Consider the following 27,277-nt stretch of genomic DNA (forward strand, 5'->3'; position numbering starts at 1 on the left):
GGTTGTATCCATAACTGCCAGCTCCTCTTCAAGGGGACACATGCTTTGGATGGGATTGACCCAACCACTCTCAGATTATATTCCCCTTGCCACAGAGATTGAGGGAACTCAAACCTAAACCAGGCAGTGCATGTATTCTTGGCCACAGAGTTAATTCAGAGAAATTTGTTGGATAGTAATGGGTTATACCCACTGCTACTGCCAGTCAGCCTTTAACCACAAGGGATGCTAGATTTGAGATGGCTAACAATGTGGAGAATAGAGAGAGATGGGATCCTTAATCTCACCACTGGGATGCTGGATCAAACTACCTTCAAAACCATCCTACACCCTGGGCATTCCAGTTACATAAGCAAATAGATCTCCTTTATTGTTTTAGAGCAGACAATTTAAAAGTTGAGATTTTTATGCCAAATTCTAAGTTTCTTGCTCTTCTTAAAACATCAGCAAAAACAATAATAGTCAGCCCTTATTCACACATAGCTAAAGACAGTTGGAGCTGAGCAGCTACCATCCCTTTTAGAAGGGTGCTCACTCAACACTCATATCATATATAAATATGATTTACAACACTGGCCCTCTTTATTCATTTATATTACTCTACAGCCATTTGAGTTTGCTGATCCCTGACATACTCACTGAACTAATTCAACAAATATACAGTGAGGGATGTATGGGTGGCTCAGGGTGTTAAAAGTGGCCAACTCTTGATTTCAGCTCAGGTCACGATCTCGGGTCCTGGGATTAAGTCCCGAGTCAGGCTCTGTGCTCAGTAGGGAGTCTGCTTGAGGATTCTCCCTTTTCCCAGGTCGTGCTCTCTTTTGCTCTCTCAAATAAATAAATAATCTATCCTTAAAAAAAAGATATGTGGGGCAGCCCGGGTGGCTTGGGGGTTTAGCGCCGCCTTCAGCCCAGGGCATGATCCTGGGGTCCCAGGATCGAGTCTCACATCAGGCTCCCTGCATGGAGCCTGCTCCTCCCTCTGCCTGTGTCTCCGCCTCTCTCTCTGTGTCTCTCATGAATAAATAAATAAAATCTTAATACACACACACACACACACACACACAGTAAAAACACCCATCATGTGCCAGGCACTGTTCTAGGCACTGGGGAATATATGAAGAACAAAACAAAATCTCTGCCTTCAAGGATCTTATGTTCTAGTGAGACTCTGTTGTAAAACTATGCAAGGGACACCTGGGTGGCTCAGTGGTTGGGCATCTGCTCAGGGTGTGATCCTGGAGTCCCAGGATCGAGTCCCACATCGGGCTCCCTGCATGGAGCCTGTTTCTCCCTCTGCCTGTGTCTGCCTCTCTCTCTCTCTCTCTCTCTCTCTCTGTGTGTGTGTCTCTCATGAATAAATAAAATTAAAAACAAAAACAAAATAAAAAATCACACAAAACAGGTGACTTTTAGAAAAAATTTTACAGCTAAATATAGTCTTCCTCACCATTTCAGTTTATCATTGGCTCCCGATGAAAAGGTTGAACTTTTAATGACTTCACCCATTTCCTCCCGGCAAAAGCTAAAGTTATTGATGGTCCACATGTAGGAGAATTTCACTACCTTGATCTGTTGACAGAAAACCAAGAAGTGATTAAATAGGAAGTGGGCAACCTGAAAAACAGGCCGATCAAATAATCATTTCCCATCCTCCCTCCATCTGCATGATTCCCACAGGAAGATAGCCCTGTCTGGCCAGAATGGAGGCTCAGCTTTTTCTGTCCCTCACCCACATTTTAAGAAATCTCACAGTGACCAACTGCTTTCCTAACATTTCTCCACTTCTGAGAAACACTGGGTGGAAAGTGAGAAAAACACAGACAGGGGTGGGCAAGTAGATAATAAAGCCATACCTAAAACAAGCTTCTGCTCAAAGCAGTGTTTGACAATTGAGATGCTGATGCCACTGCCTGGGGTTGCAAATGTCAAACCTGGTTTCCTGTGAGTGCCCAAAAAGGAACACATTTCCATCAAGGTGGATATAAGTGGATCTAGTTTCAAAGATGCCCCCGCTTTCAATCTCCAGTAAAAAACACTGGCCTAGGACATACGGATGCCATGTGGAAAACCGACAAGTACTTTATCTATCTGCCCTTTGACAGTTATGTCCTGAGACATTTCTGGAGAAAGCAGGAAACCGAGCGAAGAAAAGAAATCTTACTCTTTTCATTCACCAAAATCCTCCCAAGATATACAATTTACAAGGAAAAAAAGCATTAACTTACCTGTGTGTAGCACCAGCTCTCAGCTACAGGGCCACTCGACATTTCTGCCGGAGGTGGAGGACTTGGAACCCTTGACATCGCCAGTTTGAAGGTTAAACAAGATCTCCAAAGTCAGGGGACAAAGATTTCTGTTCTCTCTTCACCCTGATTGACCCAAGAAGCATGAGGATTTTATTAGATTAATGGTATACTATCCTATTTCCGTTTGACCTTGTAGACTGGAAACTGGGTCTCCTGCCTGGAATGCTCTACCTTATCATTTAAATGGCTCCTTAGCATTCAATGTTAACTTCAGAGAAGACCACCTATCTAAGGCAGCCTCCTGGTCACAATTCTATCACCCTATTTTAGTCCTCTACCCAAATCCTAATATTATCTTATCAAATGAATTTACCCAAAGTTCATATAAAGTACACCCATGAAAAGGCTGCCAAAGAGGAGACAGCATAATGAACACCACATACAACTGCCATTGGCTTCTTTCTCTGGGGGCACAAATACTCCACTCCTAAAAGAAACTGACCTTGTTACCTAACTACTGTCTCATCTTCTCCTACACTTCAGTGCAAACTTATTAAGAGCAGTCTTCTATCCAACTCATTGTTGGCTGCTCTCTTGAAAGGCAACATTAACCCCTTTCTTGGATGTGTTCCTTTCTCTGCAGCATTAGAGATCTTCTCACTGACATACTCCATCACTATCCAATTTTTCAGACTCTTTTCCTTGCTCTCTCTGCTTTCTGATAATTCCTCAATCTTTCTTATTGGATTCTCTTTCTCCAGTGTTGTTTGTTCCTATGGTTTAATTTTCAATCATTTTCTCAATCTACATTCTCTTTCATTTTATCCACCCCCAGTGTCAAAGTTTTGCCTTTATACAAATGACTCTGAAATCTGTACCTGTCTCATAACCCTCAGACCAACTTCAAATAACTGCACAGCTCAACAGGTGTTCCAGCAGCAAATCAAATCCAAATCCAAATTCTCCCCTCTAAGGCCTTTCTAAACACAAAGCCATTCAAAACACTGGTGAATTTGGTTACAATTTTTAAGTACCATAAACAAAGCCAAAAAACAAACTGGGGGAAAAAAAGACTTTGCAATGCATAATGAAGGGATAATTTATAAATTGATATGTAAGTATTTTTATAAAATCCATAAGAAAAAGGCCAACTACCCTATAAAAAATATTGTTTATAAAAAGGGAAATAAAATAGCCCTTTAAGTTTTACACCCTCCAGACAGCAAGAAAAAAAATCAACCATACCCTGTATGGGGATATGGGGACTCTCCCACACTGCTGGTGAGACTGTAAACCAGGATGTATACTTTGGACAGGAATTTCCTGTATGAGGTATATTGAATATACACGCACCCTAAGACTTAGTAATTCTACTTTAACTGTATATGCACTAGTTTAGGGTTTCTCAAACTTCAGCGTGCAACTCCATCACCATGCTGGGCTCCATCCCCAGAATTTCTGATTCAGAGGTTGGAGGGAGGACCACAGATTTGCATTTCTAACGAGTTCCCCAGTGATCTTGATTTGCAGGTCCTGGAACCACATTTTTAAGAACCACTGCCCTAGAGAAACTCTGCACGTGGGCAGAAGATGACACAGAGAAGGCTATTCAGGGTAGCACTGCTTATAACAGTGAAAAACTAGAAACAAACTAAAAATCCATTAAGAGGGAAATAGAAAACTAAATTGGGTTATTTTCATATAGTGGAAGGCTATATTTCAGGATTTAAAATTAATGAACTAGATCTGCAGCACCATGGAGAGGAGATCAAACACAATGCTAATGAAAAAAAGCAAGTTTTGGAATGTCATATGCAGTACCTTATTTATGCAAATTTAGGATTTATACATTATTTACAGATATGATATATGCATTCAGTAGAAGTAAAAAAAAAAACCAAACACTGACAAGCTACGCATCAGATTCACAATGGGAGAGCAGGGGAGAATGAAGCTGGGAGAAGAACAAGGCTGGGACAAGGATATAAGACATCTCAAGGGGATCTCTGGGTGGCTCAGTGGTTTGGCCCCTGCCTTCGGCCTGGGATGTGATCCTGGAGACTCGGGATTGAGTCCCATGTCGGGCTCCCTGCATGGAGCCTGCTTCTCCCTCTGCCTGTGTCTCTTTCTCTCTGTCTCTCATGAATTTTTATTTATTTATTCATGAGAGACAGAGAGAGAGAGAGAGAGAAAGAGAGAGAGAGAGAGAGGGAGAGACACAAGGCAGAAGGAGAAGCAGGCTCCATGCAGGGAGCGTGATATGGGACTAGATCCTGGGTCTCCAGGATCACGCCCTGGGCTGAAGGCGGTGCTAAACCACTGAGCCACCCAGGACGCCCCTCCTGTTGCTTTTCAAATGAGGATGATCTGAAGCAAATATGAAAATATATATGCCTGTTAGTTTGGGATGACAGCCACTTTAGTATATACCATTTTTCCTACTGTTCTGCTTTATTTAAAAAAATATATTGTATTGCAGAAATAGTGTTAGGGTGTATTCCATTATATCAAATACTGGTTTATAATATCTAAGGCAGAAATTTCTTTCCTGATCATCTGGTTTGTTTTCAGCTGTTCATAGACAATATGAATATAACTGATCATATCACCGTCTTTGCTTGGCTACTAGGAAGCCATGAGACAAATTTGTAAGCCATCTCTTGAAACTGTAGGATCACATGCTCATTCTATAATAGCTTTATTATTTTCTTTTTTCCATTTCTATTTATTCATTTATTTTAGAGAGAGAGATCAGGGGGAGGAGCAGAAGGAGAGGGATAAATAGGCTCCCTGAGGGCTGAGCTCAACCCAGGGCTTGATTTCATGATCCTGAGATCATGACCTGAACTGAAATCAAGAGTTGGATGCTTAACCGACTGAACTACCCAGGTGCCCTAGCTTTATTATTTTATACTTTTTTTTAATTTAATTTGTTTAATTTAATACTGTTACTCATTTTGCTATAATTCTCTCAACTATTTACTCTTTTTATGTTAACACCTCTGGAAACTGCCTCAAATCCTTTGTTGAGAAAGGTATAAATGAACAACAACAACAAAATCACTCAACTCCTACACATTCACTGGCTACTTAAGTAATAAGCATGGAAAGGGATTAATAGGGTACAGTTGTATTCCCGCAGAGTAATACCAGTGGTATTACCAGAGTCCCCACTGGTTTTAAACACTATCCTACAGATATTTACAACTAAAGCATCCCATGCAATCACAGATGGAGTTAACAGTTATATATACATGACATGCTATTTCGCTTAAGCTAGCAAACTAAGCCATACAGGGGCAACTGGGGCTCTCTGGTTTGTGCAATTCATGATTCCATGATATACTCAAGAAACCAAATGCTACACTTGATAACCTGTGATCAAGCTAGGCTTCCATTTGATGGAAAACACATTCTCAAGAATTGCTTGTCTAGTGACAAGTAAATGCACCTTAGTTTTACAAATCCCAGTTACCATTACTCCCTGTAAGAGCCAGAATGAAATTTCCAAATTCCCACTTAAAACTATCTTTTGGGCAGATTGGCAATGAAGATGTGAATTTTACACATTACTTAAGAGCATAAAATTTGGCTCTGGAGGTGTGGTGCAGCTCTATACTGAGGGATCATAAAATACTAACAAGTTTATTTTGAAGTTTAAAAAAATACTACATATTTATCTAACAATTGATTTAAGAATTCTCTAAGCCTAAGAAAAAGACAAGTTTAAAAACCAGTTTATTTTAATGGCTTAAGTGTTGTTACTAAACCATGGTCCATTATTACAATCAGAAAAAAAATACTACTTTTGTCTTGGCTATTTTTTCCTCTCTTTTTTGCTTCTCATTTATTTTGTGGCCAAGTCTTTTTGGTCTTTCTTTTCTTTTTTTAATACTATCACCTTTATTCCAATTTTAAAGAAATGTCCAACCCAGCAGCTAGTAGAACTGGAAGATGAGCTTAGACTCTGAGGAGCTCTAACCACACAACCTGCTGAGACGGAAATTGACTAGGATAGCACAAGTCTAATTAATTTCACTCATAGCAGGCACCATGAGCAAAGTGTTCATCAGCAAAGTAGCCTGGGGTTACATGAACTCTCTAGCACTTCATGCCAAATGCTGCAGGTGCCCAGAAGAAAAACAATTTCAGAAAAGAGGAGGTCTATTTGAGGGTCATGGTTTGAGTACCTTTGTAGGAGACAACTAGCACCAAAATATAGTGTCCCTGGTTTCCAACAAGTTAGGACAAGTCCATCCAAGTTCTCTAGTGAGAAATTTCTTTTCCAAAGCTTAGCAAATTTCCCAGTATGCTGACAACTCTGAGGCTGAACATATCTATTATATGCCACCATTTATTTTCCTGTTTACTCTATTAAATCCTGACCCATGAGGTGACATGTCTTCTGAGTCACACTAAAAAATATACTTTAAAATATCTGTCAACTGTAATACTGCTCAACTTCCAACGAAGGTAGTAACAAGTTAGCAACCAATAGCAATCACTAATAGAACGCATCTCAGCAGGTATTAGGAGACCATAAAGTTGTTAATTATTTTTGCCAAGAGACTCCAGTCAATCAATATAGTAGTAGTAATATTCTAATGAAAACATTAAATTCTGGAGAGCAGGGCACAGTGGCTGAGTGTCCGCCTTTGGCTCAGGTCATGATCCCAGGGTCCTGGGATGGAGTTCTGCCGGCAATGCGCTCCCCATAGGGAGCCTACTTCTCCCTCTACCCATGTCTCTGCCTCTCTCTGTCTCTCATGAATAAATAAAATCTTTATAAGAAAGGTAAAACTCTGGAGAGTAGACAAAAAAAAAGAAAATATATTAATGCTGTCATGATGCACATGCATGGTGCTTTCAATGGAGCCTATAGGATGCACTTCTTTTTTGCCATCTTTTACACTTATGAACACTTCTGCTGCCTTCAGTAGACTTGAAGCTCTTTAAAAGGAACTTGCCATTCTTCTTTATGTCTTGTCACCTAGCACAGCCTGCCTAAAACAAGGCATTCAGCGAAAATACTCTGATGACTGAGAAACATTTATCCAGTTGCATTCTATCTAGTTCATTAACTTTTCTGTTTGTTTCTCTCACATATCTCCAAAAGAGCCCTTTGAACAGTGCTGAGTATATTAGAATTGCAATGTAATGAGAATCATTAATTTGTTCTTTTCGGTGAGTTACACATAAAGCCAAAAACTCCTTGGCACTCTCAAGTATTAGCCCCGGCAAAACTAAGGTTCTCATCCAGGACCAAGTGTATCTGCATTCTACAAGGGGGAAAGAGTCCGGATAGAATTTCCTTCATTTTGAAAACATGAATCAGGAATTTGAATTAAACTCTTATGTAATCAGGATTCTTTGAGAACAGAAGATGAATACCCTGTACAATGGAGGAAAACGTCCCAATAGTTTAACCTGAAGTATACGCAGAGCTGGGTTAGGACTCTCTGGTAAGGGGATCCCTGGGTGGCTCAGCGGCTTAGCACCTGCGTTTGGCCCAGGGCGCAATCCTGGAGTCCCAGGATCGAGTCCTGCGTCGGGCTCCTGGCATGGAGCCTGCTTCTCCCTCCTCCTGTGTCTCTGCCTCTCTCTTTCTCTCTATGTCTATCATAAATAGATAAATAAATCTTAAAAAAAAAAAAAAAAGGGACTCTGATAAGTGTTACAAAGAGCTTCTACAGGGATCCCTGGGTGGCGCAGCGGTTTAGCACTTGCCTTTGGCCCAGGGCGCGATCCTGGAGACCCGGGATCGAATCCCACATCAGGCTCCCGGTGCATGGAGCCTGCTTCTCCCTCTGCCTGTGTCTCTGCCCCTCTCTCTCTCTCTGTGACTATCATAAATAAAAAAAAGAAAAAAAAAAAAAAAGAAAGAAAAAAAAAAACCAAAGAGCTTCTACAGTTCTTTTTTATCTTTCTTTTATTCCCTGTAAGCATTCCTCCATCTTCAATCCCATCCAGTCATCCAGAGAATTAAAAAAAGTATCAACAACCAACACAGGCATATCACATACATGATTATCTGTAAGTTAGCCATATAGATCCAGGAATTTAAAAAATTACAGTAATTAAAAAAATAAATAAAAATAATAAAAGAATAAGACTGAGGAGATATGAGACTGAACCATGAAATTGTTTTGTAAGTCCAAACTAGCCAAACATTGGCAATTTCATGGGGTTCAACATAACACACAAACATGCACAAGCTAATGGCTGGGAACATAGCTTCTTAAAAGAATGGTTTATTAGGGACTTTTTAAACACTTATTACTTTTTCTTCTTTTAATTTAAGGCCTTGTACAGTTTCCAAGTAAGGAAAAAAATCCCAATGTCATAACTATTTTAAACCTGAGAGACAGGGCATCCCTGGGTGGCTCAGTGATTTAGTGTCTGCCTTCGGCCCAGGGCGTGTCATTGGGCTCCGTGCATGGAGCCTTCTTCCTCTGCCTCTCTCTCTCTCTCTCTCTGTGTGTGTCTCTCATGAATAGATAAAATCTATAAACCTGAGAGACATTGTATTTTCCCAAAAAGAAGATGCAAAAAATAACAACAAACTCCAAAAACAAAAACAAAAAACCCAACCACAAAACTCTGGGAAGACTTGGATATATTCATTTTCAAGAAACTGATGTGACCTCAAAGTAATGTCTGTATTTCTTCTGTTACAGTGTCCTCCATAATATACAGCCTATGAGGTAATAACCTCTTTCTCATTACCCTAAGGATAGATTATTACAGGTCATACGGACTTCCTCTGTTGCAAGGTTTGAATGACTTTTGAAAAATTTGTCATAGGTAAACTTATTGCAATTCAGTCTAACAAAATACTAAGTACTTGTTTTTAGTTTAAGAAGTGTCGATAAATTAAAAAAAAAATCAGGAGACTTCAATAAACAAAGGAAAGATAGGAGTTTCTCTTATATCCTTTATTAGATTCACACTACATAAAATTTACAAGTTAAAGATAACTGTTTCTGTCTTTATAGAGACATACACAGTATTTGTTTTAATTCTTTTTTTTAAATTTTTATTTATTTATGATAGTCACACAGAGAGAGAGAGGGGGGGGGCAGAGACACAGGCAGAGGGAGAAGCAGGCTCCATGCACCGGGACCCCGACGTGGGATTCGATCCCGGGTCTCCAGGATCGCGCCCTGGGCCAAAGGCAGGCGCTAAACCGCTGCGCCACCCAGGGATCCCTGTTTTAATTCTTTAACAAAAGAATTTCATGTTATGTGAATCTAAAGATCAAAAAGAAAAGTCAACAGCCTAATGGAAAAATGGGTGAAGAATAGCCCATGGTTTGCAGAAATGTAAATACCAGTGGCTCTGGAATATATGAAAACATGTTCAACTCTCATTCATAATAAGATAAATGCAAATTAAACCACACACTGATTCACCCAGTGAATTGGCAAAGATCAAAATGTTTGATAACACTTGCTCAGGGTAAAGAGAACATTTCTGATTAGAGTATAAATTGTTACACTCTCCATGAAGGGAAAAGTATATCAGAATGAATAAGAAATGCACATATCCTTTGATCCAGCAATTTCACTTCTAGAAATTTAGAATTTCACTTTATCCTACTGATATATTTAATATGACAAATATAAAACATTTTTTCACTGTGGCATTATTTGTAATCACAAAAGAATGGAAACAACCTAAAAGTCCATCAACAAGGGTTTGATTAAATGAATTATGATACAGATAGACAATGTAACAAAAATCTGTGGAAAAAAATGAGAAGGTCCTATTTAAAGAGGCAAAAATATTTATTTATTTTAACATATACATAATATTCTCTATAAAGCTATGTAAGATTCTAGGAATACTGGTTACTTCCAAAAGTTGGAAACTGGGGTACTTGAGTGGGAATGAGACTTTCCATTGTATTTCCTTTTTGTACTATTTGAATTTTGAGCCATGTGAATATATTACCTTTCCAAATAAAATTTAAAAAATTTTAAAGCTATTAGTAGCCTTTACAGTTAATTTTTCTAAATGATGAGATGGCTTACAAATCAGACCCTTATGAGAGACAAGCTAGGAATTCTCCAGTGGTTTCCACTGCTATCTGAGTAAAATCTACCTCTGTCATGACTGCCAAGACCTCAGTGTATGTCCCTGACCTCATCTAACACTTACCCTTCAAATCACCATCCTTTAGTCACTCAGGTCTTTAATTCTACTTAGCACATCAGGCTTTTTCCTCAGCCTGGAAAGCTCTTTCTTCCCTCAGATCTTTTCATAGCTAGCTCCTTATCATTTAAGTGTCCTATCAATATAATATCTTCAGAGAGGCCTTCCTTGACCTCACACTCCCAGCCTGCCCCTCTCATTACCTTACCTTTTTTTATTTTCTTCATTATCACTATCTGAAATGATCTTGTTTTCAATTTCTCACTTGTCCATTGTCTTTCCCACCAGAAGTTAAGCTCAATCAGGGAAGAGTATTCCCCATGCTTAAAATGGTATGATAACAGGCACCCAGTAAATATTTGTTCAGTAAAATTGTTGAATAACTAGATTACTGTCTTTGAGAATCATATTTTTCCTTAATGAGCTCCAGTTAGAAGATTAAAGTTTGGGAGTTGCTGAGTGAATATCAGCTATAGGAATCCAGGCGCATTTTTAAAACAATAAAACATTTTCAAAAAGAAAAGTATCAGTTGATCTCATTTCAATTTCAAAGAACTCATTATGTTCCAAAACTATACTCTCCTTCAATTAAAAAAAAAAAGTCCAAGAAAACTTGGGAGAAAAAGGTAATTAAGCCTCTAAAGCTAAATGGGGAGTTCCCAAATCCTAAGACAACAGTAACATAAGCATATTTTCCAGAATAGGCCAGTCCTGATTATAAAAAGTATCACTACATTAGCTACCAGGAATTCAAGATAGACCTTGAGGGTTCTTTCAAGTTGTAGTCTATATAATAAAATCCCAACATATCAATAAAACTGAGGCAGATCCTTAGCATCTTTACTTAGATTTGACATTAAATTTTCATATCTGATGTGAGGTTTGATTTTCTTAAAAATGAAGTACAGAGAAAAGATATTTAACATTGAATATATACACATGTAAACATGTCCCTGTATAAATATATAGAGACAGACATACCTTTGAAACATGCCTAGACATATAACTAAGTTTTCGATACCAGGCTAATTTATAGAACATATTTTCTGCCACTGCCAAATATTTATCTAATTAAGAGTTGAATTATTCTTGCAACTATTATATTCAAGGAAAACTCAGAAACAAGTATACTAATATGTATGCAGGTCACTACCTTTAAGATTCTTCAGTTTACAGATACCTTAGGTGAGCATAGTTACTGAAATGATTGTACGGGTTAGATATACTTTCATAACATAAAAGGCTATTTTACCTTCTTCTCAATCTAAGTGTTATGAGATTTACAGAAATAGCCTGGCTAGTAAGGCTCATCCAGACAAAGCCAAGATGAAGACGAACAAGAAGGTACATGAAAGAATCTCAAGTCATGGAAAGAGTAGGATAACCAACAGACAGCTCCCACTGGCTCCCAAACCTTAGTGTGTGCTGGCTGTTTACAGCCTACTGCCCTTCTCTACAGGTTATAAATAACTGCAAAGTGTCCTTGTCCCCAAGGAGACCTTAGCAGCCAGCTCAAAGGTTAAAATATGGAATAATTCTCACTTTGGATGAAACTCTTCCAGTTACCAGAAAAATGAAAGAGTAAAAAAATTTATTGCCAATTTAAGTTAAGGGCTGGGGAATCATTCCCTCTCCCTAAAAACTATCAATTATATAAGGGTTGTTGATACAGACATACTAGCATAGTTCACTACCTCAAAAATATATCCAAGGAGAATGCAATGCATGCTGTTCCAAATGCAAAGGTCTGTCCTGAAAAGGGGCAGATGCCATTCAGCAGTCTTGTAGGATAGCATCTCTTGAGACCTTAAAAAAAAGACTTTTTGAATTGTTTTGCTTTTTAATTTAGGTAAAAATGACTAACTGAGCTAAATGCATCTATAGAACACGATCTTATCTCCTCTTAGATAGGGGATCCAGCACAACCAATCATGGCTGCAATAAGCATAGGTCTCACAAGGTCTGGGCTAATACCATCAGGTGATGTGCTGCTGTTGTTAATTACTGAACCCCTGCTAGGAAAACAAAAACAAAAACAATTCTTCCAACCACTTAAAAAAAAAAAAGGTAGATACGGTTCATCAGATTACGCTTCTCCACAAACCACTTTCAAAATCCATCATTTGGGAGATGTCTGAAATGGAATGACATGAATTCAAATCAGTAAACAAATCTGATTATAAAGGGGCTATTTCACTTCAAAGTGGATCTCAGTTCCAAAGGAAAACACCTTCAGAAATGAAGTTAGATAGGCAGAACCAAATAATCAGCAATTTCTCTCTTTCTGCAAATTATAATACTGTGTTGATTACACTGATGACTTGGACAAAAATCTCTAGGGCCACAAAGAGCAAACTTAGGAAAGATGAATATTTTAACACATCCCACGTGTTATCAAAGATTTCTCCTCTAGGTTGAGAAAATTCATTCTAAAACAAGAGCTAGAACAGAATTTAAAAAAAGAAGGAAGAGGAGGAGGAAGAGGGAAAAAACCTTATGGCTAAGAAGATATGTTTATTATATAATTATATTCTCAAAGCTGTTTCGAGATTTGGGAGATTATAGTTTTTCACCCTCAACTACAGAGAACCTCATAAAATTCAAATAGTAAACAAATGAAAGGCTTGGCCCTAATACAATTAAGTGTGTCCAATCTGCAAGGAATTCAAAAACAGAAGACTCATTTCATGAAGCAAACAGGCAGAGATTGCATAACCCTACAGGGTCCTCTGGCTTTTCTAGAAGCCAAATCTAACATACAGTTCTCTTCAGCCATCTATACTTTAGTCATGCCATTTAAAAATATTTCTTGCCAACACAAGTTGGCTACAGAAAGACCTCAAGGAATACATATCAAAGAAGATCGTCCAAACTGGTCTTAGGGGTACTGTGTGGACTAAGTTCATTAAATTCGAAGCTGAAAAGGCCCATCTACTCCAGAAAATTTGGTATACTACAAGGGCAACCAATTCTCTCTAGCATTTTTTTTTTAAAGACTTTATTTATTCAATCATGAGAGACAGAGAGAGAGAGGCAGAGATATAGGCAGAGGGAGAAGCAGATTCCCTGCGGGGAGCCGGATGCGGGGCTCGATCCCAGGACCTGGGGATCACGACCTGAGCCAAAGGCAGACGCTCCACCACTGAGCCATCCAGGTACCCTTATTTTCTTAAGTATTAACTACTACTATCTAGCAGTATAGAATGTGGTATTCTCTGAAGGTGTTGTTCTTTATAAGAGACGCTTACAACTCCCTTCAACTATGAAAGAGAGATCGAAGTATAGTTTTGCTTTAATCTCCTTTGACTGTGGTCTTGCTAGAAAAAACCTGATGACTTTCATATAGATCCATGTCCATGCTCTTTACTTAGAAACCATCTGCAGAAAATAAATTCCCTCTTATTCTAAAGTTATTAAGAATAAGCCAATTTCTGTGTTAATGTTAAGGTTCTAACTAAGCTAAATGGAACAAAGGACAAGCAGGAAGTTCTCAGTTTTAAATGTTCATTCCAAAATTCATGACACAAGGAAAAAGTAAAACCACACAGGCAGACAAAACAGGGGAAAGTTAGACAGAATGTCTGTCTTAACAGAATTTCCTGGCTCCTAACAATTTGTCAGATTTTAAAAGACCAAAATGCAATAATACCTATTTTACCCAATAAAACTCTGTAAAAACATACATAAACATTTGAAGCATTAAAAAAGTAAAATTTCTAAGATGCTGGCCCGAATGGTAGAAATATTTTTTAAGTTACCCATACAGAGATGAGCTCGACATTCATACACAAAGGCAATCTGCTCAGAATCAAATGCCTTGAACATTGTAAAATGAAGCCCCTGAGTTGCTTTATTTCTGTTTATAAACTGTAATTCTCATTTCCCTGAAGATCTTTTCTAGGGAGAAAAATCATCATACTCTAAGGTCTCTATATTACTGATTACAAATGTAAATCCAAACTTTTCTCCCTTCCACCATTAGTGTAAAGCCTTCTATTACAAGCTGTAGTCACCAGAGAAGATCTGAACAAATAGCTATGTTTACATCAAGAAAGAATATTTCGAATAAGACTTCTTTTGAAGTCACTTATGAAAAACGTTTAACACCATTTGTAATGCTCATTATTCAAAAAACCCAAAAACTTTACATGTTTACTTTATATGACTTCCAACTTTACATACCATTTGCACTGAAATGAAACAGTAGATTGTACTCCAGATGTGCATTTTTTAAAGTCATGGTAAATATCTTCGCGTATTTCATTTGCTTTTTTCCTCATAATCTTAAACTATGTTTAAAATAAAACTATGTAAAAACTCACCAAGTTAAGTCAGTAGGAAGAACTCTAATTTGTCTTGTCTAACAGGAAATCTCTGTTGGAAATAGAGATGATGAATCAGACTTAACTAGACTCTGAATCTCATACAAGTCTTTACTTATTTTGGCTATTCTGAAAGGGAAAATTTTACAAAAGCAGGTAATACATTTGCTAGGATTTACTAGTCAAAATTACCATTCTTCTGTTTTATCAATAGTTCTGAATATTCTATTTTCTAGTCATCTCTCAAAAAGATTATATACTTAGATATATGAAAGTCCGAAAAATCCAAGCTAATTCTTCTAATCAACTGGCCTATGAGTGCAGCAAAAACGAAGTAAGTGGTTTGCTTCATGTCAACACATACAAGCATGGGGGTGTTAGCATCACATGTGTCGGCTACCTCACAAACTGTTGAAAGAACGATTTTCTCTTTATGTAAAATGCCCTTTATAAAAAGTGCTCTGTGGGTCAATTACCCTAAGAAAGATACATTTAAACAAAGCCACTTATCCTACAGTTTTAACTGCTACCACAGTGAGGTTCCTGGTGAAGACTGGGGAGATGTCTTGGCTAAAACACCACCACCACCCTAATTATCTCCCAAAGTCTACAAAGTAACTCAAAACAGAAACAGAGATAAGAGTGGTTGCCAGGCTTCTAGAAGCCTAACATAGGCAGAAAATTCTAGCACCCTCTTGCCTTTTGTGGAAAAATGAAGTACTGAATACACACTTGAGTGATTTCTTAAAAATGGAATCTTTTCTTGCAAATGTAAACACTAACTTTAACTGGTACATATACAAATAAGCTTCTCTTATTTTCATAAATCAGTCAATACCAACATCATCATTAATAATGGAAGAAGCCCTTACTAAAAACTGTCCTCAACTACTGATGCTAAAACAGGTCAACCTTGATCAGAAGATTTAAGAGTATCAAGAGTCAGGCTGAATTCATTTAACAAATATTTACTCAACACCAACTGTGCAAGGCATTCTTTCAGACACAGTGGTAAAAACAATAACAACAACAAAAAACCAGACAAGGTTCCTGACCCTCTGAGAGTAGACAAATACCTCTTAAAACTCTGTTAAGTACTGCTAGGCAGAAGATGCCAACCAACTCTTAAGAAATAAAAATGCTCTGAATGTTGGTGATTCTTAAAACAGAAACCAATACCTTTAGTTCCTTACTCTAATTTTTTTAAGCTTAAGGCTTTGGTCTCTCAATTAATTTGCTACAATGAACACTTTCAGTCCCAATGGATTGGCAAAATTTAAGGAGTCTGACAATACTGGTGAGGACTGGGAGGAACAGGGACATGTCTCACACTGTAGGTAGGAACGCAAATTAATATTAATACAACCACTTTTGAAAAAGTTTATTATCTAATAAACTAAAAATCCAGCAATTCCACTCCTAAATATGGCCTAGAGAAATTCCATCAGGACATCCATCAGCACACATAAACAAGAATGTTCATAGCAGCATTGTTCTAACAGCCTAAAGCATCAACAGTAGAATGTATACATAAATTATGGTACATCCATGTACTAGGAAGCTTATATGGTAATGAAATTGAACTACTGTTCTATATAACAACATGGATGAAAGTTACAAACATATTGTTAGGTTCTGAAAGAAGACACAGAACAACATAGATATATTATTCTATTTATATAAAGTTCAAAAACAGACAAAACTAAATTATAATGGTTTCCAAGAAATCCTAGGTGGTAAAATCATAGAGAAAATGATTATCAAAAATGTCAGCCTCTGCACAAGAGTATGGGTTATGATTTAGAAGGAATGCACAATACAGCAAACTTCTGGGTGCTGGCAATATTTTCTAGGTCTAAGTGGTGGTTATATAGGTACTTGCTTTTTAGAATTCATCTTTATACAGTCATGTTTTATGCATTTTTGTTTTGTATTTCATAATAAAAATGTTCAAGACATATTAAAATAGAGTAGCTACATATGTATATGCATACATACACACATATATGTATATATCCTCCTGTATCAGTGAATACAATGTCTTACACGGAATACACCCCTGACTTTTTTCCAAGACAATTCATAATAAGAAGTCAGAAATAAAGAAGGGTTATCTAGGAATGAATACTTATAGACTGTCTTTCCTATCATACTTTCTTTGAATTTAAAGAAACTTTCTTTGAATTTAAGACCTATATTTTCAGGGAAATTTATAGTATGGACACAAAAGTTTAAATCTACATATGGCTACCAGGAGCCATTAGTTAAAACCCACATTAGTATAAGAAATAATCCAAAGCTTCTGAAAGCAAAGCCAAGATACAGTATTTTTTGTTTTTACCTTTATAGTTTAATCGTGGCCTCTGATGGAACCTCCAATGACTTCCCATCTCACTTGGAATAAAAGCCAAAATCCTTGTTAGGGTTGAAAAAGGCCTGGCCTGTCAATCGGACCTCATTACCTCTCTGGCCTCACCTCCAATTATGTTTTCCTAAGCTCACTATGTTCCAGTCAAACTGCCTTCTTTGCTGTTGTTTCTGAGACAGAACAGGCCCATTCCTGCCTCAGGGCTTTGTACTTGCCTTTTTCTCCACCTGAATAACTCTTCCCCTAGATATTCTCCTGGCACACTCCCTCACCATTGTTGGGTTTTTCTGTAATAGTCGCTATCTCGGTGAGGCCTTCCTTGACACCCTTAAAAATACCATCCCCGCCCCCAAGGCTACCATCCTGTTCTCCTTCACTACTTCATTTTTTCGTCTAGCACATAAAATCATCTATCCTACTGTATCTGGAATGTACAAAAGAAAAATTCCTGTCTGTTTGCACCCAAACTGTGTCTAGCACAAGGGAAGCCAGAAATAAACACTTATTTAATAAATGGCTGAATTAATCTTTTTCTTTTGGATTTCCATTCATGAAAGACTAGACAATACCTCCATACATTAAAGAAAAATGTTTCCTCTCTATGTCAATTTTTATTAGAAGATTTTATTTATTTATTCATGAGAGACACATAGAGAGAGGCAGAGACATAGGCAGAGGGAGAAGCAAGCTCCCAGGGCCCCAGGATCATGACCTGAGCTGAAGCAGATGCTCAACCACTGAGTCACCCAGGTGCTCCTCTATGTCAAATTTATTAAAGTTTGTTTCACTAACAAGTTGCAGGTTTCTTAGTATTAATGAATAACAGGTAAGGTAAGACTTACAAAAAGTTGATACAAACTAAGTTGCATTTTCCCCTAACAAATGCGCAGTACCTCTTCTAGTAATAACAATGCTGGGAAACCTCAGAAAGACAAGAGCTCCCTTATACTGTGGTGAGCTGTATACCAGTGGACCTGCTACAGGAACTTCTTGACAAGCAGCAGCACGAAGACAGACTGCCTCCTTTACTCTTTTTAAGTTGTTTTGTTTTAAATGAGCATGTTTTAATAGAAGGGAAAAAAATATGTTTTTAAAAAATTATGTAAACAAAATATAATTTTGAGAAGAAAGTTCTTTATATTTCTTACTCCTACAGAAACAGAAGGCTTCCGTTATATATCCGGATGAAATATCCCAAGAAGGTGACTACAATCTATTGTAGTTTAAAAAAGTTAATTTTAATTTTTTTTAAATTATTTTTGAGTTAGATATCAAAGACTGTTAAAGCAGTTTCCAGTGAAAGGGAAAACAAAACTCCATACTATTAGTGAATCATATAAGAACATAACCTTATTCTAAAGAAAGATTAAAAATAGGAATATTTCTCCCCAGCATATATAAATTGTGGGATTGACGTGAAAAAGAGCAGGTAAAGAACTCTTCAACCCTTGAAGGGCAGCCCGGGTGGCTCAGCAGTTTAGTGCCTCCTTCAGCTCAGGGCATGATCTTCCCACGTCCCGCTCCCTGCATGAAGCCTGCTTCTCCCTCTGCCGGTGTCTCTGGCTCTCTCTCTCTCTGTGTCTCTCATGAATAAATAAATAAAATCTTAAAAAAAAAAACTTAGTAATTACATTGCCTGCAGGAAATAATTCACTAAACAAAACTGCCTATTGAGTGACACAACAGATACATCTGAGCATATAGACAGAGCTTATACTTTTGATGGAATACTTTGTTTAAGTTAAAACTGGAGTTAAGTCTAGATCCAAAAGTTACTTTCCAACCACAATACTTGTGACCTGAACCATATCCTAAGATATGAATAAATTTGCAAGAAAATATACAGGCATCTGCTATTTCATAGTTATACTTATTACCAAGGCTTCTACATTAAGGTTTTATCAATTGTCTAAAAAATACTTCACAAAGAAATTCTTATCAAATCTTTAAGATAGTACACATATTCATGAGGTTAAAATGTCATGAATATATATTCATACATGAGGTGGTGGCCCAAATTAGTTAAGAAAGGAAGTCCTACTCAAACACTCCCAGCAGGGAGAGTGTATTATTAGAGAAGAGTAACAGTTTTCATGTGTAACACTTCAGCATTCCAAAAACGCTCAAAGCTCTGAATAGCATCCACATTTAAAGGGGAAAAGACAAGGAGCATAAAAACTAAAAATATACTCAACCTTGCAATAATAAATATAGTGGATTAAAGAGTCCAAAGAAATTATAAATGAAAGTCACTGAAACATATGGTCCCTGAATAAAATTTATCAATAATAATTCTAATATAAGGTGAAGGCTTATATTTTTTAATGCTTACTTTGGCTAAGAATGCTCTAAGAAATTCTTTCATAAATATCAGCTCTGTCTAGATCACGCTGAATTTAGGTAACACAAGAATTGCCTGAACTGGCCTGGAGATCAGTGAATAGGCCTACACTTAGTGGGTGGGAAGTATTCTAGGAGTTAAAAGGAATAAAGAAGGGAGAAAAAGGAAGAGGTGAGGAGTTATTGATGTTTATGAAAAACAGCTATTGGATATAATAAAAACAAAATACTGAAATGCAAAAGTTGCCAAAGTTATCAGATTCCAAAGAGAATCCATAGGAAAAGAAAATTTCAGAACCTCCCACCCTAATAAAAGAAATTGGTATTCTGAGTTATGAAAGGGTATCCTCATCCCTCCTTCTCCCCCAAATGATGATGTGAATACCAAAGTGGTGGGACAAGTGGAGAATTTCAGTAAGATACTTAGGAAAAAATCAAGCCACGGAAGCAGCAAAAACTATAACAACAAGGACGACGAAACCAACAACTAACAACAAGGAAAGCATAAGGGATACACATGTGGCTGCTGTTCACTGGAGTTCTGTCTGTAAATAAAAACAACTTAAAGATCCATCAAAGGGTTTGGAAAACTAAAATATTCATAGTGAAATAAAAATTAAATAGCTAAAACGAGGGACTGAGATTTATATGCATTCAGATAGACCCTGAAAAACAGTAAGAAACAAACAAAAATCACCAAATGACTGTCACAGAATTTACATATTCTCTCTCTCTCTCTCTCTCTCTCACACACACACACACACACACACATTGCACTGCAAAGATGCACACTAAATTCAAAATAATAGGGCAGCCCGGGTGGTTCAGTGGTTTAGCACCGCCTTCAGCCCAGGGTGTGATCCTGGAGACCTGGGATCGAGTCCCACGGGCTCCCTCCAGGGAGCCTGCTTCTCCCTCTGCCTGTGTCTCTACCTCTCTCTGTGTCTCTCATGAATAAATAAAATTTTTTAAATCTATAAAAATAAATAAAGAAATAAATTCATGATAATAGGCTGTCTCTAGGGAGTGAGGGTGGGGAAAAAGAACTAGAGGACTTCAGCTAGAGAAGTTTGTCAAAACCTCTCCACTTTTTGTTTGCCTTTTTAAAAAAATGTTTCAAAAACCATGAATTCAGAAGGAAAAGTAAATTAGAAAAGATTTTTAAAAAACGACATCAGAGAAATCTCTTAGACAATAATGTAGTCTGAATCAAACCAAAAAAAAAAAAAAAAAAAAAAAGCCAGTGAATTCAGTCCAGATATTCTCAATAATGAAAAAAACTAGCTCTTGTTGGTAAAAATACTTTTTCCAGTTGACCAGAATTACATAGCACTGGGCTTACTTAAGCAGAGGGAGGAAGAGGCTGACTTCATATATCTCAGCAAGAAAGCACATTTTGTTTTATTTTTATTTATTTTGGAGAGAGAAAAAGCATATGTGAGAGCAAGCATGAGGTCAGGGGGAGTAGGGGGAGAAGAGACAGAGAAGCTTAAGTGTTGGGCATGGAGCCCCACATGGGGCTCAATCTCATGACCCTGAGATCATGACCTGGGTTGAAATCAACAGACACCGAAACAACTGAGCCACCCGTCACCCCAAGAAAGCACATTTTACACACAACTAATACAGCAATCCAGCCTATCTTCAGAGACTGCATATCCTTATAAACCAGCCATGTTTCCACAAAGGACCTTCTCTTTCCTCTCCACCATCTTATGGTCTAACCTCCTGAAGCTCTGTCTTCCAGTCTTCCCTAATTTTATTCATTCCCCTCAAAGGATTAATCCCTCCTTTTGTAATCACCTCAAATTTTTGTGCCTGAACTCAAAGACAGATTTTTTTTTAAAGGAAACTTGAGACTTTTTGAAGTGATTGAAGCTTTTTCTCTGCTTTTAATTACATTTCTCCTCCCTCTTCCTTTGCTTTTTGCCATCCCCAATCCTTTTTTTTCCCCTTCCATTCTCTTGCTGACCAACAGCTGCTTTCATATACTAGCAAGCCTCTGGCATATTTATACTTTTCACTTCTTCAGGAAAAGATACTCCCAAATAAACCAAATGAAATCCCATGCCAGAGCCTAAAGGTCAGCTAAAGGGGAGAAAACTTAAAAGTAAAAAATACTAACCATATTTTGCTGCCTTTCATTTTGGCATGAAGGCCAGGAATACAGCAATACAGCTTCAACTACCAAATAAGACAGCAAAACCAAAATTTCTTTTATGTTTTATTATCTTTATAGTACTGAAATGTATCTGGGGCCGACTGTTTCATAAGACATTTTGGTTAAGAATTGTAAGACCACTGAGAATAAATAGGTCCATACAGTTAGGTATGACAACCTAGTGGAAACCACAGCCTCAAGATTCACAACAGAGGGTGACCCACGGCACTACTTCCCCATCCTCTTGGTCTTTGTTAAAAGGCCTTCTGAGGTCATCCTGTGTTAAATGTTTTAAGCTATATAACCATTTCCTCACAAACATCAGTCACTGCTTCAGTCTCTAAAGTATTTAAGATCTTATTTGGGACTTTTAACAGCTCCATGAGGCATGTGGGGCAAATATTTTACAAATAAGGAAACAAAAGCTCAAAGGTCATGGTCACATGGCTATGAAGAGGTCTGAGTTCAGAACTCAACTCTTGGAGTTCTCCTAATCCAAAACTTTATCATTCCTATGACTAAGTGATTCTTCGGTCAGGTATGGGTCTTTAATTCAACATGTAGGAAATGGAAAAATATCTGATAGGGGATCCCTGGGTGGCGCAGCGGTTTGGCGCCTGCCTTTGGCCCAGGGCGTGATCCTGGAGACCCGGGATCGAATCCCACGTCGGGCTCCCGGTGCATGGAGCCTGCTTCTCCCTCTGCCTGTGTCTCTGCCTCTCTCTCTCTCTCTCTCTCTCTGTGTGACTATCATAAATAAATAAATAAATAAATAATTAAAAAAAAAAAAAGAAAAATATCTGATAGAAGATACATTTTTATACCCTAGTTTTCAATTCCCACTTCATTTTCAAGTGGCAACACTGTTGAAAAGTATGCTCTTTTTTCTAATGAATTCCGAGCACCATTATTAAGGGAGACCAGGGCTAATCATTGATAGGCTCATGCCTGCTTTCAAGGTTGGACCCTGGGAACAAATCATATGTCCTAATACTTTAAGAATGACTTTCTATACTTTAGCATCTAACTGTCATTAATTTTTTTAAATAAAATGTCTAGTGTTCTAACATACCAGAGTACTTTTCTGGCCTGAGTTTCCAAAAAACCAGCATCTCTCCCCGAGAGCTCTCTCCATTGCCGTAAGCTAACAGAATTAAAAAGCACAATTTCTACCATTCCTTAATATTTATTTGAGATGTCTACCATGACTAAAATACTAAACAGCACCCTGTTCTACCTAATTGCTCAAGCCAAAAACCCTCTTTTCCTAGGGTTCCCATTTATCAGCAAGTCCTGTCAGCATGCTTGCTTCCTATCACATTCCACATTTATCCATTTCTATGTAGTTTTTTTTAAAGATTTTATTTATTTATTCATGACAGACAGAGAGAGAGAGAGAGAGAGAGAGAGAGGCAGAGACACCGGCAGAGGGAGAAGCAGGCTCCATGCAAGGAGCCCAATGTGGGACTCGATCCCGGGTCCCCAGGATCCCGCCCTGGGTGAAGGCGGCGCTAAGCCACTGAGCCACCTGGGCTGCCCTCCATGTAGTTTTCTCTCGCCTGAACTGGTGTTAACTGGTTTCTAATTGATCTCCATTATTAGAAAGGATACTAGAAACGGAGCAGCAAACACATCTACCATTGACATCCTCCAGTCTAGCAATCCAGTCTTACCTCATGTGGTTGTTTGAATTCAGTCAACTGTCAGAATATCCACTTCCATTGCTCAGTCTACATTAACAACAACAGAGCTAATAACATGGCTATACAGATTGGATTCCTCCCTAAGGGTGTGGGATTACATAAAATTGCCACTCTATTTGTTCTTGGCCCTCTAATGAGCCTCTTTTCCCTTTCAATTCAACCAAACCTTTACTGATTAAAACTGCACAGACATGATTTGACTCTGATCCTCAAGATATTTTCTTTTTTTTAAGGTTTTAGTTGAGAAAGAGAGAGCACACACAAGCACAAGCAGGAAGGAGGAGCAGAGGGAGAAGGAGAAGCAGACTGGAGCCTGACATGGGGCTCGATCTCAGCACCCTGAGATCAGGATCTGAGGCAAAGGCAGACACTTAACTGACTGAGTCACCCAGGAATCCCCTAACAACTCCTCTTAACATTAGTAAATATGTTTCTATTGCTGGAGCCCTAGAGTCAATCAACTATAAAAAATATATTCATTGAATATTTCCAGTCCCATGTTGAACTACTAGCCTTAACATTACCAATTTCTTTGCTTTTTTTTTTTTTTTTTTTAGATTTATTTTAGAAAGAGAGAGAGTACAAGTGCAAGTGCAAGTGGGGAATGGTGCAGAAGGAGAATCAGAGGGAAAGAGGGAATCTCCAGGAGATTCTCTGCTGAGTGCAGACTAACACCCCCCCCCCCCACCCCCCCGCCCCAGGGCTTGAGATCATGACCCTGAGATCTGACCTGAGCTGAAAGCTAGAATCAAGAGTCAGATGCTTAACCAACTGAGCCATCCAGGCACCTCTGCTTAGTTTGAATAAAGTAGAAAATGTTTCTGGCCTTGAAAAGCCAGGAAAAAGACTCAGAGGTTTTGTTTTGTTTTGTTTTTAAGATTTATTTATTCATGAGAGACACAGAGAGAGGCAGAGACACAGGCAGAGGGAGAAGCAGGCTCCACGCAGGAAGCTCAACGCGGGACTCGATCCCAGGTCTCCAGGATCACACCCTGGGCTGAAGGTAGGCGCCAAACCTTTTAGCCACTCAGGGATCCCAAGACTCACTTAGAGTTAAAAGAACTGCTCAGACTTTCAGGAACTGAGAGCTTCTCCTTAATATATAAGTTTTCTTCCTTTAAACAATTTTCCTACCATCTTTTACAGTACACTTTGCCTTTAAATAGCAAGCCCTTTTGAATCACAAAAATGATTTCTTCATCTATTCACCCCTGGATACCAGACAGAATGAAAATTCAGTAAAATCAATTTAAAAAATCTAGAAGACCGATGCCTGGGTGGCTCAGCGGTTGAGCATCTGCCTTCTGCCCAGGGCGTGATCCTGAGGTCCTGGGATCGAGTCCTATATCAGGTTCCCTGCATAGAACCTGCTTCTCTCTCTGCCTATGCCTCTGCCTCTCTCTCTGTGTCTCTCATGAATAAATAAATAAAATCTTTAAAAAATAAATAAAAATGAAAACTCTAGAAGAGTCAGTGAGGTATTCAAATTAAACAGGGAGGCTCTGGACAAATTAACATTCAAATATTAAAAGCTTACAGAACTCATATATAATTTCACTTTTAAGGGACTGGGCCTCTAAAGTTACAAAATGTGGGTAAAAGTTACCACTATCATTTTATCTTTACTGCCAGAGCTAGTTACCTTAAGAACTATCTTACAAAAGGTCAACATTTTATTGGGTCTTCCAAAATCAATTCTTCACAATGAGAAATGGACATCAGTTAGATAAATAGAATAAGAATAGAACAAGTCAACATATTCATAAGCTTCTGCTGTCCTTGGGACCCAAATTCTAGTGCAGGCTTTCTAGATGCTTTCCTAAATCTGAGTTTTCTCAGCCTTAAATGGAGGATGACTGTCCAAGGTCTCTCTCAGAGCACAAGTCTATGCCCCTCTAGAAATAATGTTAAAATTATATCTGCCTTGGGACACCAGCATAGTCAGTTGAGTGTCTGACTCTTGATTTTGGCTCAGGTCATGATCTCATGAGTCAAGGGACAGATACCTGTGTCAGGCTCTGCCCTCAGCAGGGGGTTCCTTAAGGATTCTCTTTCTCTGCCTCTCCCTCCACTTGCACTCTCTCTCAAATAAATCTTTAAAAAATCATATCTGCCAATCTTCATATATGGTTTCTGAAAACTAAAATCAATACAAATACGGTACAAATAATTCAAAAGCTATAGAAAGCTATGAATGAAAAGTAAAAGCTTCCTTCCAGACACCCAAATCCCTCTTTCTAAAGCCTAAAGACAACCACTGTTTTGTAGCTTCAGAAACAAATCCAAAAAATGTACAAAATCAAAATGGGGCATGTACCAACAAACACACACACACGAGCATGCACACACATATTCATGTTTCCTGGAGGCACACATAGACCTATTCTTTCTAAAGGTTGCAAAGAATTCCAGTGTACCCTGATATGTGGTTTCCAAGTGTATGCGACAGCAAACAACCTAGCAAACAAGTGTATCTGAACATATATGCAAGCAAGCCGAAGAGCCTGTACACTGTTTATTTTGACAGATAATGCCAAATTGCCCTACAAATGTTGTACACACTCCCCCAATGATTGCCAGATTCCTTGCATCTTTGAGCATCTATCCACTGGACAGATACTCATCATGGCCAAAGACAGAAAAACAAAAAGAACCAGTGAGACTTAGACAAAAAAAAAAAAAAAAAGAGATCAGAAATATCTTTTATGAATTAAGTAGACAACTTCAAATAAAAATATAGCAAACATGATATGTGGTACTTTTTTGTTTGTAAGATTTAAGTGCTGGGACACCTGGGTGACTCAGTGGTTGAGCGCCTGCCCCTGGCTCAGGGCGTGATCCGCGGTCTCAGGATCAAGTCCCGCATTGGGCTCCCTGCCTGGAGCCTGCTTCTCCCTCTGCTTATGCCTCTGCCTTTCTTTCTCTGTGTCTTTCATGAATAAATAAATAAAAATTTTTTTCTTCTTTCTATTTTTTTATTGGAGTTCAATTTGCCAAGATTTAGCATAACACCCAATGCTCATCCTGCCAAGTGCCCCCCTCAGTGCCCATCATCCAGTCACCCCAACCCCTTGCCCAATAAATAAAATCTTAAAAAAAAAGAAAAAGATTTAAGTGTTGCTGTTTCCTTGAGGTGTAAGAAGATATTGATAGAAAAGTAAATTTCAGGTGGGAAGCAAAAGGAGCATAGGTGAGCAACTTGTATGTATTGCAGAGTCTATGAATCCCAAGAATATGTAGCTTTTAGATCAGGTTGTGGATTTAATGACATGTACAGCTCAATTCCTTCACATATAATCTGGCCATTTTCACCTAGAGAGGTTTATCAACACAGTGAGGTCAATTTAGTTCTTTATCTTTGTCACTGGCAAAGGATCCCTATGAATTTAACTATTTATTCCCAAATTAAATGGGATAGTATATGATTCCAAAGGTGATAAAACTGCTAATAAAGCATATAGGAAGCAACTCGATGTATTTTTAAAGTATTCATCCACTTTGAAAATTACCATTTTAGTTTAGTAGGAAGTATTTACAAAGGACCACCTAAATATCAAGTGACTTTTAAAGTGTGTGTATATGCACATGTATGGGGGGAGCACATGTGTTTCTAAAAACATAATAAATATATACAAAAATTCTCATTTTACTTTCCTATAATTATCAGTATTACATCTTCAATTGTAGTATGCTGTCACATTCTGGAGAAAAAACAAAAAATACTTTTGTGTTACACTGAAATGTGAAAAAAAAAACCTTTTTATTTTAGAGTCAGGAAAATGCAGTATATCTAATGCAGTATACTTTGTTTTTGGCAGGAGCTTCTCCTAATTTTATAAGAACACTGGGAAAATACAATTTAGGAACACCTACTATGAGATTATTCCCAACACATTCTTTCCTCTCCTCACTCAAGTAAACCAACCATACCCAACACTAAATCTCTTAAGAAATTGCCAGTTTTTTATACTCTCAGAGGA

At 38.0% G+C, this 27,277-nt stretch overlaps 1 protein-coding gene across 2 annotated transcripts in view; it reads right to left on the reverse strand.

Annotated features, from left to right (window-relative positions):
• The window catches only part of SPOP (speckle type BTB/POZ protein), a 66,690-nt gene that overhangs the window by 18,826 nt on the left and 20,587 nt on the right, over positions 1–27,277 (reverse strand). The window contains exons 2-4 of one of the 2 annotated variants that reach the window (XM_025995855.2): positions 14,726–14,777; positions 2,229–2,372; positions 1,451–1,572 (exon numbers count right to left, since the gene is read on the reverse strand). In XM_025995855.2, coding sequence (XP_025851640.1) covers positions 1,451–1,572; positions 2,229–2,306 — 200 coding nt within the window. In that variant the 5' untranslated portion in view covers positions 2,307–2,372; positions 14,726–14,777. The remainder of the gene's footprint in view (positions 1–1,450; positions 1,573–2,228; positions 2,373–14,725; positions 14,778–27,277) is intronic. The other variant, XM_025995856.2, reaches the window with a different exon arrangement.

Source organism: Vulpes vulpes, chromosome 2, assembly GCF_048418805.1.
Source record: "Vulpes vulpes isolate BD-2025 chromosome 2, VulVul3, whole genome shotgun sequence".
Classification (NCBI taxonomy): domain Eukaryota; kingdom Metazoa; phylum Chordata; class Mammalia; order Carnivora; family Canidae; genus Vulpes; species Vulpes vulpes.